Source organism: Cucurbita maxima, unplaced genomic scaffold, assembly GCF_002738345.1.
Source record: "Cucurbita maxima cultivar Rimu unplaced genomic scaffold, Cmax_1.0 Cma_Scf00049, whole genome shotgun sequence".
In the NCBI taxonomy this organism is placed as follows: Eukaryota; Viridiplantae; Streptophyta; class Magnoliopsida; order Cucurbitales; family Cucurbitaceae; genus Cucurbita; species Cucurbita maxima.
Genome location: NW_019272065.1, coordinates 174,443 through 191,325, shown reverse-complemented (window position 1 = coordinate 191,325; position 16,883 = coordinate 174,443). Strand labels below are relative to the sequence as shown.

Here is a 16,883-nt window from a genome sequence, read left to right as displayed (position 1 = left end):
AGTTTAGAAATTAAAAATGAACTTAAACTATAAATCAAAACGTGTTGTAAAGATGTTGAAACCATCTTTAAATAAAGAAACTGCCTTTTCTAACATGAAACCAAAAAAGAACAAGGCCGGTCGGCCCCCTCTTTATTTGATTCTGTACTCTTCTTTATGTTCTTCATCATCTCTCTCTCTCTAAAATGGCAAGATCAAAAAGATCAGAGCCTCTTGTTCTTGGAAGAGTGATCGGAGATGTGGTGGATTCCTTCACCCCATCCATTAAAATGTGTATCACTTTCAGCAACAAGCTCGTCCTCAATGGCTATCAATTCTTCCCTTCTTCTCTCTCCTTCAAACCCAGAGTTCATATTTCAGGAGAAGATTTGAGATCTTTATTCACTTTGGTACACTCAAATCCTTCAAAATTCTCTCTTTTAACAAACCCTTTTTTCAATTTTTGATCTTTTGTTGTTTTTTTTTTTGGTTAGATCATGGTTGATCCTGATGTTCCTGGCCCTAGTGATCCATTCTTGAGAGAACACCTCCACTGGTAAAAAAAAAAATTACAAAATTTCCAAGTTTTGAGATTTAAAATTCGAAAAAACTTAACTTTGATCGAACCCCATCATTTTTATCGTGTTTAAAATCATCTCCGGTACAAAATGTTACAAAATTTGTAAGTTTTGAGCTTTAAAGTTCGAAAAAACGTAACGTTGATTAGAACCCATTAATTTTGTTGAATTTAAAATCATCTCCACTTGTACAAAATGTTACAAAACTTGCAAGTTTTGAGCTTTAAAGTTCGAAAAAACGTAACTTTGATCAAAACCCATCATTTTTATCGTGTTTAAAATCACCGAGAGACATAATATCGATATCGACACCTAATTTTGGGTATCTTTTTCAGGTTGGTGACTGACATTCCAGGAACTACTGATGCCACCTTTGGTATAGCTTACTTTCTCTTTCTACTTGAAGAGAGAGAAAGGCAGAGATTTTGGTTTAAAAGATGTTTTTTTTTTTTTTTTGTGACAGGAAGAGAAGAAGTGAGCTATGAGATCCCAAAGCCGACAATAGGAATTCATAGGTTTGTGTTTGTTCTGTTCAAACAAAAACATCGTTGTTCGGTAAACTCTCCATCTTCAAGGGATCATTTCAACACTCGAAGATTTGCAGCTGAGAATGATTTGGGTCTTCCTGTTGCTGCTGTTTATTTCAATGCAAAAAGAGGAACTGTTGCTGCAAGCAGGGGATGATAATTTGATCCAAAAAGTTCATAAAAAACCCATCTTTTTTTAATGGGTTTTGCCTTTTCTTCTTCTTTGTACTGTTTTTGTGTGTTTTTAAGGGTTTGTTTTGTGAGTTTTGTTAGCTTTTTAAGTAGTTTTGGAGTGTGTAGGTGAGTTTGTTTTATATGGAGTGAGTTTGAAGAATGTGTACTCCTTCCAAATGCTCTGAATGTGTTCGAAAACATGATGCACGATGATTGTTGTCGTCGACCCAACCTTTTCTAACCCGACCCTAAATTAAAGGGTTTTTTCTCATTAACTTCTCTTTCTTAATGAGTAGTCTTTCGTACTTTTTGGGAGACCTACGCCTCATAGAAAGTGTCTACCTGAGATAGTCCCTTGGCCGGTAGGTCCAGACATAAGGTTAGAATTCTAACTTTTCTAGAGTGGTATCTCACTGATGGGTCGAGCCTCCCATTTCTCAGTAACTTCTCTTTCGTAGAGCCTACGGTACCTTTTGGGAGGGTTATACATCATAGAAATATTACTAAAAACGAACCATTGGATCCATAGTTTTGCTTTGTAACTGCTTTGCCTCTATATTAAGTCAATTCCTAAGAATCAACATTACTTCAATTTTCGGTTAACGCAGTATCCTAATTCATTGTTTTAGTTTCTAACAACACGATTCGATATGGAACTTCGTTAGGACATGTATTTGATGCTAGGTTTGTCATGTGTCATATTTGATTCCGAATTTTTTTGGAATTGTCACATGTAGATGGCCCTCACATGCACTATACATTGGCAAGGGAATGGAGTTCTTATTTGATAGACAACTCAAGGGAGCTACATCCTTAAATATTGTGGGGTATCTATCCATTGGCATATATGGCCCAAATCTACAAAAAAGCAAATCTTTTAAGATCCTCTGTGTTTCCAATCTGCACTTTTGAAGTGTTGGATATTTTAACTATTTTTTTAAATTTTCAAAACTCGTACAGAATAAGAATATAACATATTATTTAATAGTACATGAATAAATCGAGACATTGCGATAACAATGAAGGACGTTAAAATTAAAGGTGTACACAACTTGTGTTGAATTTTTTTGGGACAAACTCGAACTTTCGAGTTAGTTGGGTTAGTAATTTGAGTAACTTGAATAGGGTTGGATTCCATGGTTGGTTTTTTTTTTTTAATTAAAAAAAAATCCTATTTATCCATAATATATGTTACATTAATAACTAAAATTTCACAAAATTCAAATATCGAATATTCACATGATTACATTGGTTATAAGCATCAAATATTCTTAATCTTTATGATAATCTTAGAAGTATGATAGAGTAGAGTTGGGTTGAGTTGTAACTCTATTTTCAGGTTAGTCACGTTACAGGTCAACCTTCAAACCAACTCGATTTTTCAATATTTCAAAATTTCAACCTAACCTAAATCATTTTTTTTTTTTTTTACCCGACCCAACTTTTATTGTTTGAATTCAATTCGAGTTGGTGGGATTCTCGAGTCATTTGAACACCTCTAGTCTATAAGGAATTAGGGTTCAACTTTCCTTTTTTTTTTTTTTTTGGTGGCCTCATCAATAGAACCTCAAAATTAAGGGTAAAACAAGAGAGTATAATCCTAAAACCCTAAACTAAAAGCATATGTGGTATTGCTATCCCATCCATCGCCCCACCATCCCTTCAAACTCTCTTATCTATTTGCTCTCTTCAGTCATATTATCTTCTTTTTTTTCAACTTTCTCATCAGCAAGTTTTTGGGTCCAGTGGCGACGAAGGAATAAAAACAGACTTCAAAGTTATACTACTATTCAAAATGTATCTAGACACCAAAATCGTATATTTTTATTTAGAAATAAATAAGTAAGCTATGAGTGTTCGAAGTTCGTGGGTTTTTCAAAACGAATCTTATAAAGAGTGTTTTGTTCTCCTACCCAATCGATGTGGGATCCACAATCCACCCCTTTCGAGGCCTAACGTCCTCACTAGCATTTGTTCCCTAATACAAATCGATGTGGGACCCCTCCCCCCTCCCTCTCCCTCCAATCCACCTCCCCTTCAAGGCCTAGCGTCTTTATTGGCACGCCGCCTCGTGTCCACCCCTTTCAAGGCTTAGTGTCACAATCGTAGTTTCTAGGCAGCGGATTTGGCGATTGTACGATACCCACCACTAGCAAATATTGTCCTCTTTAGACTTTCCCTCAAGGTTTTTTTCACAACCTTATAAAGAATACTTCTTTCTCCTCCCAACAGAGGTAAGAGGTAAGATTTCAGACATATGCTCATGCTCAAATACAACAGCTGAAGATAAGAGTTATATAGACCAGTAACTAAAATATGTATACAGACACAGGATTTGTATCATGTGTGCTTTTAAATGCTATTTGCTTATAGTATATATCTGAAAAGAGAGATACAATTCAGGGAGTTTAGAAAAATATACAAATTCAGGGTAGATACAGAATCCTAGCAAGTCTCTAAAAATGAACCTTGTGGAAAAAGAAAAGAAAAGAAAAGTTCGTAATCTGTCAACTAGGATATGGCAATTGCTCAAACTAATAAATGCTTGTAAACAAAGAAGACGGAGGTTTTCAGAATCGTCAAAAACCTGATGGGATGCATTTGATATCGATACAGCTCTCAGAACAAACTTGGAGACCGAACAAACATCCATGAACTTTTTCTATTCATATTCAAATTGAACCTCCACATGCCTATACTTTCTCATCAACTGGACAAGGGATAAGGTGATGCTCGCCAAAGTTTGGCATTCTTCATGCGTTTTAACCTCAGAAACAACCCCACATATGATCAATTTTTTCAAATTGGGGCATCTTCCAAGAAGTTTTTCCATCCATTCAGAGAAAAATTCACTAACTACACTCCACCCAAGTTCAAGCACTACCACATTCAACAAATGAGATGACCCCTGCAAACTATGCTGAAGGGTTCCATCTTTCAAATCATAACATAGTGATAGATGGCTTAACCAAGGAAAACACATACAAATGGTCTCTAAATCCATTACCTCTTCATCATCATCAAATACAACGCCCCACAGCCGAAGCTTCCTTAATTTCGATGATTTCGATATCATGTGGTAGAATTTCGGCCACAAAATAGTAAAGTTGCAGACATCTACTACCTCGAGATTTTCCATGTTCTCACCAATATCAAGATGGATAACACTAACATCATCAATCCTTAGAACTCTCAAAGCTCCCTTGCTAACTACTTCAAACAGCTCAAGAGTACAATCTTTTAGATGCATAGCTTCAAGGTTATCGGCCTCCAATATAAACTTGTCCAAACTGATTGCTTCAACATGTATATCCCTCAATGAGGAACTGCTAACTTCCATATCCGACATCGAAATATCAGGACTGATTAGAGCCAATTTCTCGAGTTTAGGACAAGTGGTCAGAAGAAGGCTCAAATCCAATGTAGAGATACTGACATGGCTCAACGAAAGTGATTTTAAGCAAGGGAACTTCTGGTAACTGGGTTCTACGCCTGTTATAGAGTTATGAGCCAGCGCCAACACTTCAAGCTTTTGTCGACCACATTTCTCAATGATATTGAAAATCGGGGTCGTCTTCACATTATAATGAAGTTGGCGCAGAGTCTCTCTAGTATACATGAGCCAAGCCATAACGGGTGCAGCAGAGAACTCCTCAACTTCGTCCATTGAAATTGCCAAATGTTGCAGCGCAGTTGTTTGAAATATGGTTTGAGTGATAAGAATTTCCAATCTGCTGGTTGTGAGATCATGATACACAGGCCAATCATCAGAATCAAAAGAAAGGGTGTGGAGGTGATTGCGCCAAGCCTTTCTCCATTTCTTGCAAGTTGCCGAAGCAATCACTGCATCTCGAGCACCTCTGAGATGGGAAAGTATGTTCCCGATCACTTCAACAGGAAGATGCTCCATCGCCAAAGCACAAGATGAAGAAATTACTTCCGCAAATTCACAAGAACAGGATTTAAAGTAGCCATGTGTATGTCATATGTGCAATCTGAAGCAGTTAAGAAGTAGCACAAAACGAATAAAAACGAGTTTCCGTATCGACGAAATCAATCAAATTGACAAAAGTAATTCATTAAAAACCTGGATCTGAAACAAATGTCTACTAAAACAAATTATCACATCTGAAGTACTAATGAAATCAAGAATCTGAGGTTTAAATCAAGAATTTGGGGTTTTACTAAAACGGCAATGCTCACTCAAAATCTCAAGAATTTTCAAATCGATCGTCAACAAACAGAAAAAACTAATCAACACGACCATATTCAACCAGTCGCACCAATCTAACTCTCTATACGAGAAATCGAATCGGTAATCTATAAACTTCAATACGTAAACATAAGAAAGAGAAGAGTCCCGCCATGAATATCATAGATGAGTTAGCTTACTGGATAGTGAGGCGAAAATGATCTGGATCGAACTGGAACTCCGGCGGCTGTAGAAATTCGCCGCCCAAATGAAGAAAGCGATGCAGTAAAAGGGAAATTTGGGGAATTGGATGGAAATTGGTAATGACGAGAAATCGAACAAAGATAAGATCGGAATCGGAACTTCGCATTCCACTGCTTCAGAAAAAGGAAAAGATGTATTAAAATAAATAATTTCAATTATTCTTTTATATATATATATATATTAACTTCAAAAATACCTTTAATTTATTTTTAAAAATTAAAAAATATAGTTTTTCAAAGGTTAAAAAATTTCATATAAATTGATTCAAAGATTTTTTTTTAAAATTTTATTTATAAAAATTAAAATGGGTTAATGTTATTTTTATAATTTCTTGAGTATTTTTTAAAATATGTTTATAATTTTTTTTAACTAAAAGAAATTGAAATGCATTAATTAATTTTTTTTTTAAAATTACATTTAAAATAAATTATTATGGTTTCTATATAATAGTAATTTTTAGATTTTTTTTTTTTTTTATAAATATAAAGTAAAAAATTAATGAAAAGTACGCGGTGAAAATGAATAACCGCATGAAAATTACCAGAAGTTTAGTGGTAAAAGTCCAGTGTTTTGGGCTATATATATATAATGCACGAAGACTCTAGTTTTCCCTCCATTTTTGAATATCTGGGTCGCAGAATCAAGAAATGGCGCCATGTCGTAAACTGATTTACTCGATCCTCATTTTGATCTTTCTTCTCCCACTCCCCTTCTCCGCCAGAATTTTCAGAGCTATAGATGAACAAAGACGCGCTTCTTCATCAAAGCCTTCAGGATATGCATACGGAGACCAAATTCCTCTGTTCGCCAACAAAGTATTTGGGGCCGATGAACGATGGTAGTTTCTTACTTCCATTATCTTTTTAATTTTCTTTTATTGCAAACATTTCATCTCGGTTTCTGTTCTCGTGATGTTATCGAATCTGTTTGGTTGATTGGAAATTTGAGTTTGAATTTCCATGGATTTCTGAGTTTTTCAAGATAGATAGGTTTTCGTTTTTTAAACATTGAAAATTAATTAGTTGAGTTGTAATCGAGATTAAATTATGTATATATTTCAATTTACTCGCTGATCTTTGTTCCGTTTTTTTGTTTTTTAATTTGCAGCGATGCAGACTCATATTTTTCGCTTCCATTTTGCCCTCCAGGAGGTGAAGATCATATTGTTCTTCATCTAATTAGATGCTCGAACTCTTCGACTGGTATTATATAATCCAAAGATCAATTATGTTTAATCTGTTGTACATTTTTCGTTGATTACAGAAAAACTACACAAAAGAAAGAAATCCCTGAATGAAATTCTGGCAGGCGATTGCTTAACCAACACTCAATACGAGTTGAGATTCGGCGTTCCAGTGTCGGAGGGCTTCCTTTGCGATAAGTATATGACAGAAGATGATCTCAAAAGGTTTAAGACTGCCATTGAAAACAAATTTGAGTACCAAATGTACTTCGCTGACATCTGGTTTGGAAGTAAGGTGGGGGAAGCCATTGAAGAAACAGGATTAGGGAAGAAATATTATCTTTTCAATCATATTGAATTCAACCTCGATTTCATGGAGGATCAAGTGAAGGGCGTTAATATTGTAAACAGTCTCGATTCTTCTGTGGCTATAACCAATATTACTGAAACCCCTGTGGAATTTTCCTACTCAGTCGTCTGGAATGAAATCAAACCCACGAACAATTCGAATTACTTTAAATCCAGGTACAAAGCTCCATATGGGAAAGCCTCGTGGGTTTTGGAAGAGAATCGGGGCTTGTTTTGGTCGGGAATTTGGCTTTGGACTACCATTTCCTTTTGGTGGGTCGCATTGCCTCTTGTAGTTGCTTCGCCGTATCTGTTTCGGTATGTCATGTCGAACAGGTAAAATTGCTTCGCCTCCCCTTTGTTCTTGGTAATTAAGGCGAATTCAAGAATTTTGTTAATCTTTCAGATTTGTTGATTGTTTGCAGACAACCTCATCAAGGTAGTCGTTTCAATGATAAAGTGTGCCAGTGTCCGATGTTCACATCCTTACTCGGTGCTTTATTGGGCGTTGGAACTCAGCATCTAATCATGTAACCTTTAAATAATTGTATTAACCTATAGCTTATCGTTTGATCATCATCTAATCATTAAACCAATTGTGTCTGCAGAATGGTATTGCTTTTTGTTTCTGCATACCAGGGTATCTACCCCTGCAACCGTGAAAGAATCTCTGTTGATATTGTCTTGGCATATTGTCTAACATCAGTACCGTCTGCATTTATAGGCAGATCATTTCATGAGAAATTTTCCCCACTTAAATTGGTATATTCTCAAATTCATTCCTGGTTCTTTAAAACGGAATAAAACTTTTATATATATATATATATATATATATATATATGTTATGATATGATACGTTTTGACGAAATGATACGACTATAATATGTTATGTGAATGATATGATATATTTTATGGTACGATGCGTTTGACGAAACGACTCATATTGTGATATACTTTATGATATTACCTGTACGGTATGACATGATATGTTAAAAGACACGATATACTTATAATATGATACATGTGACATGAAAAGATGTATGAAAATTTTTTTCCAGTTGGATTGGTATATTCTCAAATCCGTTCATGCTTCTTTAAAATGGAATAAAACTCAAACTAAATATGTGAATGATATGATATATGTTAGGTATAATGCGTTTAACAAGATGATATGACTATAATATGTTATGTGAATGATATGATATATGTTATGGTAGATACTTTTAACGATATGACGCATATTGTGATATATTTTATGATATGATATGTGTACAGTATATGCTTGTGATATGATAAAATGTATGATAAAATTCTTCATCTGGTACAGAAAGAATGTGTCTTTCTTACGGGAGCGCTCTACTTTTATCCGGCGTTCATAGCTGTTCTTCTAGCAAAGATATTCGTGTCGAATAGCTTAATGGTGAACGATGCAATCTATATTCTGTCAATAGCAGGAATTGGCAGTGCCATTTTAGTGTACCTATGTTGCATAGCAACAAGGAAGTGGTATGAACCAGAGCATGATGTTACAGCTTGTGCCACCAGAATGGTAGACGTATTTAACCCACCAGCTTCCAGTTTATGGTATATGAAGACACCTGCTCAGATGGTTCTTGTGGGGCTTTCAATTTTCTTGCCTATCTGCTTGGTAATGGATGACATCTATGCAAGCTTGTGGGGTTTGAAGGCGTGCGGGTCATTCTTCACCTTATTTACAGTCTTCTCAATGGTGATCATAACTACCATAATTTCTGCGTATGCGCTTACTGGTGTCCAGTTGCTCAAAAATGACTACAACTGGTGGTGGAGGTAAAACAGATATCCTTAGAACTTGGTGCATTGTATTGTATTGTTTTGTTTCGTTTTGTTTTCGAAATCTGACAGAAAAGAATGGTTGCAGATCAGTGTTACGCGGGGGGTCGCCTGCCATACTCATGTTTGTTTATGGCATCTACTTCCTTTCCAAGATAAAAACTGAAAGTGACAGAGAGTTCCTCCCTCTTTTGGTGTACAATTGTTGCATTTGCTACTCATTGTTTCTGGTTCTTGGAAGTGTTAGCTTCAGAGCTTCGCATTTCGCCTTTAGATTCTATATGGCTGTAGTCGCCAAGAAACGGTCCTAAATGTGAAACTCCTCATCTTTTAGCCTTCTGCGATTGTGCTGTCTGTCTGTCTGTACATGTTCTTGTTTGAAAACAATTAATGTTCTTGTGTTCTTCTCCATATGGTTATTTTTATAATCTTTTCTAAACTTCAAATCACTTAGAAATCCAAATCACTTGGGGAGGTTCAACTACATATATTATTAGTCATTATTATTCGAACTCAAAAGTACTTAGATTATTGATCCATTCAAACAAGCGTAATAAGTGAATAACATATTAATTATCATCTTTAACCGTTTATAGAATTAATCTTCCATTATAATTATTGAATTGAAAAAGATAATTTAATTATTCGTTAAATAACATTACTTAAATTAAAAATTTAGGGGAGGGGTTAAACCCTAAACATAATTAAAAAATTTAAGCGTAATTGAGTTTTATAATTTATTAAATTTAAACTTTTAATATGATAAATATGATAAATAGCGACACAAAATTGAAAAATTTTGGATTTTTTATACAATTTTTAAGACTGCAGTTAAATTTTTAAATACTCATATTTAAAAAAAAAAAAAAAAAATTAATATTTTTTTCTTTTTAACTAGATGAAAGTTTATCCAACACAGTAGAATTTGTGTAGTGTGGTAGTGAAAGAACAGTAATAAAAGGAAAAGGATGGGCTGTTGTTGAGCACAGGTGGCGGCGGTTTAGTTGAGCCGAATTTGCTTGTTGATTTATTTATTTTTTCTTTTTTGCCCTTGCACAAGATTACTGCCCATCCTCCTCTCTTTGGCCGAAACCATTCAAACCCATTTGGATTTTCCATCCTTAGCGCTCCCCGGCGATTTTCAGTTCTCTCTTCAGAAGCATTTTCAGGTGCCCTTTTCGAAAATGCATTTGCTCGAGTCTGTTTTTCCTATTATCTCAGTTTTTGGGTTTAATTTCCTTTTTTCCATCGAATTTGTGTAATGGGTTTTGAGTTTTCTACCATTTCTAAGTTCTTTGTGTAATTCTTACTAGTAATTCTTGATTCTTGGATCGTGTTTTCATTTCTACATACCCCAATTGATTGCTTCTATTCCACTAATCTTCTGAATCCACGTTCTTTGATAGCGACATATTTAGTCAAACACTTTAAATGTTCGACCATTTATGTATCTGAATTCCTTTTCAATTTTCAACTGTTAGATGATGGCAAGTTATGCTTCGATGAATTTTTCTCTTACTCGACACCCTGTTGGAATGTTGTCTGCTCTTGGAGGCAGAGTCTCTTTGGAGCATCACTCGGGAAAATTCTGTATGACAATGCCTGAGGATAGGAATGGCTTTGTGGGTATCAATCAAAAATCAAGTTCGGTCAAGTGTTCTTACATTTCTCACAGTGTCAGTCCATATCAGAACAGAGATTCATTTCTGGATTTACACCCTGAAGTTTCCATGCTAAGAAAGGACAATGTGAGTGGAACTACTACGGAGAACTTGGAAGATGAATCCAGTAGCAATTACAATGAGGCAAAGATTAAAGTTATTGGTGTGGGAGGTGGTGGATCAAATGCCGTTAATCGTATGATCGAAAGTTCGATGCAGGGTGTGGAGTTTTGGATTGTTAATACAGATGTTCAAGCAATGAAAATGTCTCCTGTCTATCCCGAAAACCGTCTACAAATTGGTCAAGAACTTACAAGAGGTCTTGGTGCTGGTGGGAATCCTGAGATTGGCATGAATGCTGCAAATGAAAGTAAAGAAGCTATTGAAGAGGTGCTTTATGGATCTGACATGGTGTTTGTCACTGTAAGTGATTCACTTTTTTGCTTTCTACTTTCCATTAAGAACATGATGGCATAAAGAGTCACCGTAAAACAAAACATTTCCAACCACGACGACCCTTGTAATGTTTATTCTTTGTGGTCATAAATAACACGAACTTGGTCTTTGAAAACCACGAGAATTGAGTTATGCAGCAATTGAGCTACTACGTAAGTTTGATCCTTGGAACGTATAAAACATTGGATATTTTATGTTCACTTTGTTTAGCATGCATGACAATTGTTCCTTTACCTTTAGGTAGCACTGTATTGTCGTGTCCGAACCACCTAAGACTCGATAGATTTGTCGATTTGGCTAAAAAGATTGATATCTTGAGCCATGTGGGTAGGGCAGCTTCTGTCAATAAGTCACGAGGTTGACTCGTTGCCACTGGTCTGAGAAGCCATAATAAAAAAGTTTGTTTCCGGATTGTATCTACATAATTTGCTCGTCGTTGGAGATTTCGGGATTGATTTTGCTTGGCATATTCCAGGAGACCTATGCTTCTTTACTAACTATGTGATTAATTTGTTTGCTTGTAGTCTGGAATGGGTGGAGGAACTGGAACCGGAGCGGCTCCTATTGTAGCAGGCATTGCAAAGTCAATGGGCATATTGACAGTTGGTATCGTTACTACTCCGTTCTCTTTTGAAGGGCGAAGGCGAGCAGTTCAAGCGCAGGAAGGAATTGCAAATTTAAGAGACAAAGTCGATACACTTATAGTTATCCCTAATGACAAGTTACTGACAGCAGTTTCACAGGCTACTCCTGTGACAGAAGCCTTTAATTTGGCTGATGATATTCTTCGACAAGGTGTTCGTGGTATTTCCGACATCATCACGGTATATTCAAGCCTTAAGAACTTTAAACCATAGATTCTCTTTGCATATGGAAACATTTTAATGGTGTTTATTTCTTCCATTTAGTGGTTTAGTTTTGGTTAAGTTCAGCATTCTAGGCATAAACTAATCAGTAGAATTTGTTCAAGGACACCCTTTGAGTATCTAACTTCTGGTCTGTTACTGCATTACAATAATCAGATACCAGGGCTCGTAAATGTAGATTTTGCCGATGTCCGTGCCATAATGGCAAACGCTGGTTCGTCGTTGATGGGAATAGGAACTGCTACTGGTAATTCTAAGCTGCATATTTCACTGATGTACAAGCTTTCATGTACTGCTAAAGTCTGGTCGAATTCTTCGTCTTAACTTCGAGCTACCAAAATCTTCGTTTTTATCGACGACGTTTAATTTTGAAACTTACAGAATTGCTTCATTATCCTTTGAATGTCCACAATCCATGTTTTCTACCCTTCCCTTTCCTGGATCTGACCTTTTCTATTGTCTGAAATTTTCTCTTCCCCATGTTGGGGTGAGAAACATTTCATCGATGAGTGAAATGTACGAGGCACAGCCGCACAGGGCGGGAAACACGAACAGAACAACAAAAGTTCGTGTAATAGATAGAAATTATAGAAAGATCAAAACTTTAAAAGAACATATTCAAGTAAGACCAAGATGAAGCTATAAACGTACTCTGTCTTGCAGTGAGGCGCAGTGGGTTTGGCCAATGATATCCAAACTCTTAAAGATATTTTGATCATCTGTTCTAATATAAACCAACGCTACCTTTTGTTTATATTGGTGCAGGAAAGACGAGGGCAAGAGATGCTGCTTTAAACGCTATCCAATCACCTCTGTTGGATATTGGCATAGAAAGGGCCACTGGAATTGTGTGGAACATAACGGGTGGAAGTGATTTGACTTTATTTGAGGTGTGGCTCTCTCTGTTCCTCTTACCTGCCTATCTCAACGTATCTATATATCTTTATCTCATTGCTCTTAGAACTTTGATCTACCATGTTTATGAGATTGATATGAACCGAAACTAGATGATGTAGTTGATGGTGACTATTATTTAGTTTAAATCTCTGTTAATTTCCTCTCATTAGCATTATGGAGTTCGATTCTTAACCCATGGCGTAAAGCCCGCGTTCCAAATTCTAAAGTACACCCTCTTATGTCACATATCGTAACAGCTTAAGCCCACCGCTAGCAGATATTGTCCTCTTTCGGCTTTCCCTTTTAGGCTTCCCCTCGAGATTTTAAAATGCGTCCGCTAGGGAGAGATTTCTATATTCTTATGAGAAATGTTTTGTTCCCCTCTCCAATCGATGTGGAACACTGCCCAGTGTCTGGCTCTAATACCATTTATAGCCCAAGCCCATCGCTAACAAATATTGTTTTTTTTGTGTTTTCCCTTTCGGGTTTCTACTCAAGGTTTTAAAATGTGTCCACTAGGGATAGGTTGCCACATCTTTACAAGGTATGCTTCTTCCCCTCTCCAATCGATGTGGGACACCACCTAGTGTCTGGCTTTGATACCATTTGTAACAGCCCAAACTCACTGCTAGCAGATTTTATCCTCTTTGGGTTTTCCCAGTTGAGTTTCTCCTCAAGGTTTTAAAATCTTAGGGAGAGGTTTCCACACCCTTATAAGAAATGCTTTGTTCCCCTCTCCAACCGATGTGGGACACTGCCCGGTGTCTGACTCTGATACCATTTGTAATAGTCCAAGCCCACCGCTAGTAGATTTTGTCCTCTTTGGGCTTTTCCTTTCGGGCTTCCCTTCAGGTTTTAAAACGCAACTACTACGGAGAAGTTTTCACACCGTTATAAGGAATGTTTCGTTCTCCTCTCCAACCGATGTGTGATCTATTCATGCAAGTACCACATGCCTTTAGACAGTAATCTATAGATTCAACATGTCACAACATAAGAAACCGAACTTCGATTGGGGCATCAACATTTCTCGTGTATAATCACAGGTGAATGCTGCAGCGGAGGTCATATATGACCTTGTGGATCCAACTGCGAACTTAATATTTGGAGCAGTGATAGATCCTTCACTTAGCGGTCAAGTAAGTTATATGTTCCAGCGTAGTTCATTTTCATCTTTGCATTCTGCGCCTCCACTACCTAAAACTCAGCCATATGACCATATGATTTTGCTATTAAACTTCCAACCCTCTATTTTCAGGTTAGTATAACTCTAATCGCAACTGGATTTAAGCGCCAAGAAGAAAGTGAAGGACGGCCCGTTCAGGTACTGTTGCGTCTACAAAAAATATACACTAAATTCCGTATTTGGTATAGGTCTGCGACGAACGGGCTAAATCATGCTAGAACTTACGATAAACCTGTTTCGTCTCTCTTTTATTACAGGCCAGTCAACCGTCCCCGGGAAACAACAATTTCGGAATCAACCGTAGACCTTCATCTTTCAGTGAAGGTAGTTCGTTTGAAATCCCAGAATTCCTAAAGAAGAAAGGTCGTTTGCGCTATCCTAGCGCTTAATCACCTTCGTCCAGTCTGAGCACTCAACCTACCTTAGTTCGTACATATAATATGCTGCTATTGATCGTAGTATCTGTATATGCATCATCGGTTTCAATACTCTGTATATCTTTTGAGTAATAAAATAGCTCATATATTTGCAGTCTTATCTGTAGTTACAATATGAATGATGTTTCTAGCTGAAGAGCTTGAAAGTTGGTTCAGCAATGTACTGTAATGGCTGAAGCCAAGATGAAGCCGCTGTGCTCAATTTAGTGCTCATGGTTGTGCCATTATACCTTCAATTATGCAGCAACTTTATGACAGTAATTGGTTAATGATCGAAGCTTAATCCAAAACCCATCATACAATGAGCTAGTATTAAGTTTTTAATAATGATGGGTTAGAGATTATACTAGTCCTCTTTGGACTTTTCCTCCGAGCTTCCTCAACTGCTAGGGGAGATTTTCCCACCTTTAAAAAGAAGAGATTTTCCCACCTTTAAAAAGAATGTTTCGTTGGGATCTCATAATCCACCCCTATTTTGAGCGCAGTGCTTAGCGTCCTCGTTGTCACTCGTTCCCTTTTTCAATCGATGTGGGACCTCCTAATCCACTCCCCTTCGAGGCCCAGCGCCTTTGTTGGCCCAACGTCTCATGTCCAACCCCCCTCCCCTCTGAGTCTAGCCTCCTCACTGACACATCACCTGTTGTTTGGCTCTTATACCATACGGTGTCCGACTCTGATAAATTTGTAACAGGCAAAGCCCATTGGTGTTTGGCTCAAATACCATTTGTAACGCCAAAGCCCTGATACCATTTGTAAGAGCTTAAACCCACTTGTGTCTCGCTCTGATACCATTTATAACAGTCAAACCTCCACTGTTAGCAAATATTGTCCTCTTTGGGTTTTCCCTCCTCGACTTCCCCTCAAGGTTTTAAAATGCGTCTACTAAGGAGAGGTTTTCTCATCCTTATAAATATTGTTCTCTATGAGCTTCCCTTCCGAGCTTCTCTTCAAGGTTTTAAAATGTGTCTGCTAGGAGGAAATTTTCACACCCTTATAAATAATGTTTCATTCTCCTCTCCAATCGAAAGATCTCATACGATACAACAATGATATCCAGGACAATCATTCTCTATAATATGTAAAATTCATACGATATAAAAAAAATTTCTAAAACAATTCTTTTTAATACTCATTAACAACACGCTGAAACATTACAAAAATTCTAAATAAACTACGTTCAAACATTACAAAATTTCTAAAAGAGATCGAAATATCTAGCTAAACTACAACCAAACCCGTCATTATTTTAACCTAAAATCGAATATCTCGGATCTATACAAAACTGCACACACGTCCATTGTCAAATGGTATGAAAAATATCTGAAAGAAAATGCACAAAAACTAGAGGTGTTCTTCACATTAATTAGCATAGAATATTGAAACCCATTGGCCAAACTCCCTCCCTTTGAAACTTCCAACATCAACCTCACATCGTTCTATAAAAATCCTCTCTTTGAGAGCGAATTAAAGATGGCGCCACACAAGTGGAATCCAAGCTGAGAAAAGACACGTTTGTTTGTCATTTACCATACAAAAATAGTGTCGGAGTTGGCTCAATGACGTGCATACTAACCTTTCCACCCATTCTCTGTGCCATTTATTACCCACACAAAGCTCAACCTTCAGCCTTCTACTCATTATTCTAAACCAAACCCAAATCTCCTAACCCTAAAATCTCCATAAAGTTCCAATCTTTACCAAAATTCACCAACAAAAATGGCTCTTTTAACCTCCCCTCTCAAACCCACCTCCCCATTATTGCCGGATAACCAAGAATCCGATCAAAAAAGTGACGATCAGAAGCTTCTGGCGGCGGAGGAGAACGGGCTGGAGCGCCTGAAGCGCCACCGTGTGGCGGTGGCGGGGCAGGTTTGGATCCCGGAGAAATGGGGTAAGGAAGAGCTTTTGAAGGATTGGATCGACGGCTCCGCATTTGAAGCTTCTTTGTTCCCTTCTGGGATTGTGCCGGCTCGCCGGGCCTTAGCCCGAGAAGCTAAGAGATCGTCGCCGAATAATAACTCCGCCACCGCCTCCGCCGCTGCCGGAGCTTTGAGAATATTGAACAGTTGTTGAAAACATACAGCTAATTAAGTTGGTGGGTTTCTTCTTTTTTTGGTTAAATAATGTGATGGTTTGTGTATTGTAATGTCTGAAAATATATTGAAATAATCATACTAAACATGTTTGAAAGATTTTATTATTATATTTATATATGTTTTTTTTGCGATAATTTACGAGATTGTGTTCTTCGTTCTTATTTCTCATTGAACCATGTTTAACCTAAAATATTTATGTTAATGATCAGGTTAACATCTAGAATTAA

General features: G+C 37.0%; 5 protein-coding genes across 7 annotated transcripts; 4 read left to right on the top strand and 1 right to left on the bottom strand.

The window, feature by feature from the left end:
* Nucleotides 1-104: 104 nt before the first annotated feature.
* LOC111471305 (protein TERMINAL FLOWER 1-like) lies at nt 105-1,529 on the top strand. Its single transcript, XM_023117031.1, has 4 exons — nt 105-389; nt 474-535; nt 893-933; nt 1,021-1,529. Exons 1-4 carry the CDS (start codon nt 186-188, stop codon nt 1,239-1,241), a joined length of 528 nt encoding a protein of 175 aa, XP_022972799.1. The 5' UTR covers nt 105-185; the 3' UTR covers nt 1,242-1,529.
* Nucleotides 1,530-3,605: 2,076 nt separating this feature from the next.
* On the bottom strand, nt 3,606-5,838 carry LOC111471165 (F-box/LRR-repeat protein At1g67190-like). The gene is made up of 2 exons (XM_023116860.1): nt 5,651-5,838; nt 3,606-5,253 (listed from the first exon to the last, which is right to left on the bottom strand). The coding sequence occupies exon 2, from the start codon at nt 5,166-5,168 to the stop codon at nt 3,921-3,923; it is 1,248 nt and encodes a 415-aa protein (XP_022972628.1). The 5' UTR covers nt 5,169-5,253; nt 5,651-5,838; the 3' UTR covers nt 3,606-3,920.
* Nucleotides 5,839-6,351: 513 nt separating this feature from the next.
* Nucleotides 6,352-9,468, top strand: LOC111471163 (transmembrane 9 superfamily member 5-like). Of its 2 annotated transcripts, XM_023116855.1 has the most exons (7): nt 6,352-6,552; nt 6,822-6,865; nt 6,978-7,581; nt 7,671-7,775; nt 7,854-8,007; nt 8,573-9,054; nt 9,146-9,468. In XM_023116855.1, the coding sequence occupies exons 1-7, from the start codon at nt 6,362-6,364 to the stop codon at nt 9,366-9,368; spliced, it is 1,803 nt and encodes a 600-aa protein (XP_022972623.1). In that variant the 5' UTR covers nt 6,352-6,361; the 3' UTR covers nt 9,369-9,468. The 2 variants fall into 2 exon arrangements, with proteins under 2 accessions (XP_022972623.1, XP_022972624.1); XM_023116856.1 differs by lacking the exon at nt 6,822-6,865 and having other exon boundaries at nt 6,369-6,552.
* Nucleotides 9,469-10,085: 617 nt separating this feature from the next.
* On the top strand, nt 10,086-14,796 carry LOC111471164 (cell division protein FtsZ homolog 2-2, chloroplastic-like). 2 transcript variants are annotated; one of them, XM_023116858.1, is made up of 8 exons: nt 10,086-10,226; nt 10,539-11,141; nt 11,699-11,998; nt 12,197-12,287; nt 12,806-12,930; nt 13,984-14,076; nt 14,196-14,261; nt 14,381-14,796. In XM_023116858.1, exons 2-8 carry the CDS (start codon nt 10,539-10,541, stop codon nt 14,510-14,512), a joined length of 1,410 nt encoding a protein of 469 aa, XP_022972626.1. In that variant the 5' UTR covers nt 10,086-10,226; the 3' UTR covers nt 14,513-14,796. The 2 variants fall into 2 exon arrangements, with proteins under 2 accessions (XP_022972626.1, XP_022972625.1); XM_023116857.1 differs by having other exon boundaries at nt 10,532-11,141.
* Nucleotides 14,797-16,276: 1,480 nt separating this feature from the next.
* Nucleotides 16,277-16,633, top strand: LOC111471143 (protein BIC1-like). The gene has a single exon (XM_023116838.1). It carries the CDS (start codon nt 16,277-16,279, stop codon nt 16,631-16,633), a length of 357 nt encoding a protein of 118 aa, XP_022972606.1.
* Nucleotides 16,634-16,883: the final 250 nt, after the last annotated feature.

Bases quoted from the DNA above. Each gene is read 5' to 3' on its own strand.
- LOC111471305 (XM_023117031.1), top strand. From the start codon at position 186: ATGGCAAGATCAAAAAGATCAGAGCCTCTTGTTCTTGGAAGAGTGATC. The intron at 390-473 runs GTACACTCAAAT...TTTTTTGGTTAG, and splicing joins TGAGATCTTTATTCACTTTG to ATCATGGTTGATCCTGATGT. The intron at 536-892 runs GTAAAAAAAAAA...TATCTTTTTCAG, and splicing joins TTGAGAGAACACCTCCACTG to GTTGGTGACTGACATTCCAG.
- LOC111471165 (XM_023116860.1), bottom strand. From the start codon at position 5,168: ATGGAGCATCTTCCTGTTGAAGTGATCGGGAACATACTTTCCCATCTC.
- LOC111471163 (XM_023116855.1), top strand. From the start codon at position 6,362: ATGGCGCCATGTCGTAAACTGATTTACTCGATCCTCATTTTGATCTTT. The intron at 6,866-6,977 runs GTGAAGATCATA...CGTTGATTACAG, and splicing joins TCCATTTTGCCCTCCAGGAG to AAAAACTACACAAAAGAAAG. The intron at 7,582-7,670 runs GTAAAATTGCTT...GATTGTTTGCAG, and splicing joins CGGTATGTCATGTCGAACAG to ACAACCTCATCAAGGTAGTC.
- LOC111471164 (XM_023116858.1), top strand. From the start codon at position 10,539: ATGATGGCAAGTTATGCTTCGATGAATTTTTCTCTTACTCGACACCCT. The intron at 11,142-11,698 runs GTAAGTGATTCA...GTTTGCTTGTAG, and splicing joins CTGACATGGTGTTTGTCACT to TCTGGAATGGGTGGAGGAAC. The intron at 12,931-13,983 runs GTGTGGCTCTCT...GTATAATCACAG, and splicing joins GTGATTTGACTTTATTTGAG to GTGAATGCTGCAGCGGAGGT.
- LOC111471143 (XM_023116838.1), top strand. From the start codon at position 16,277: ATGGCTCTTTTAACCTCCCCTCTCAAACCCACCTCCCCATTATTGCCG.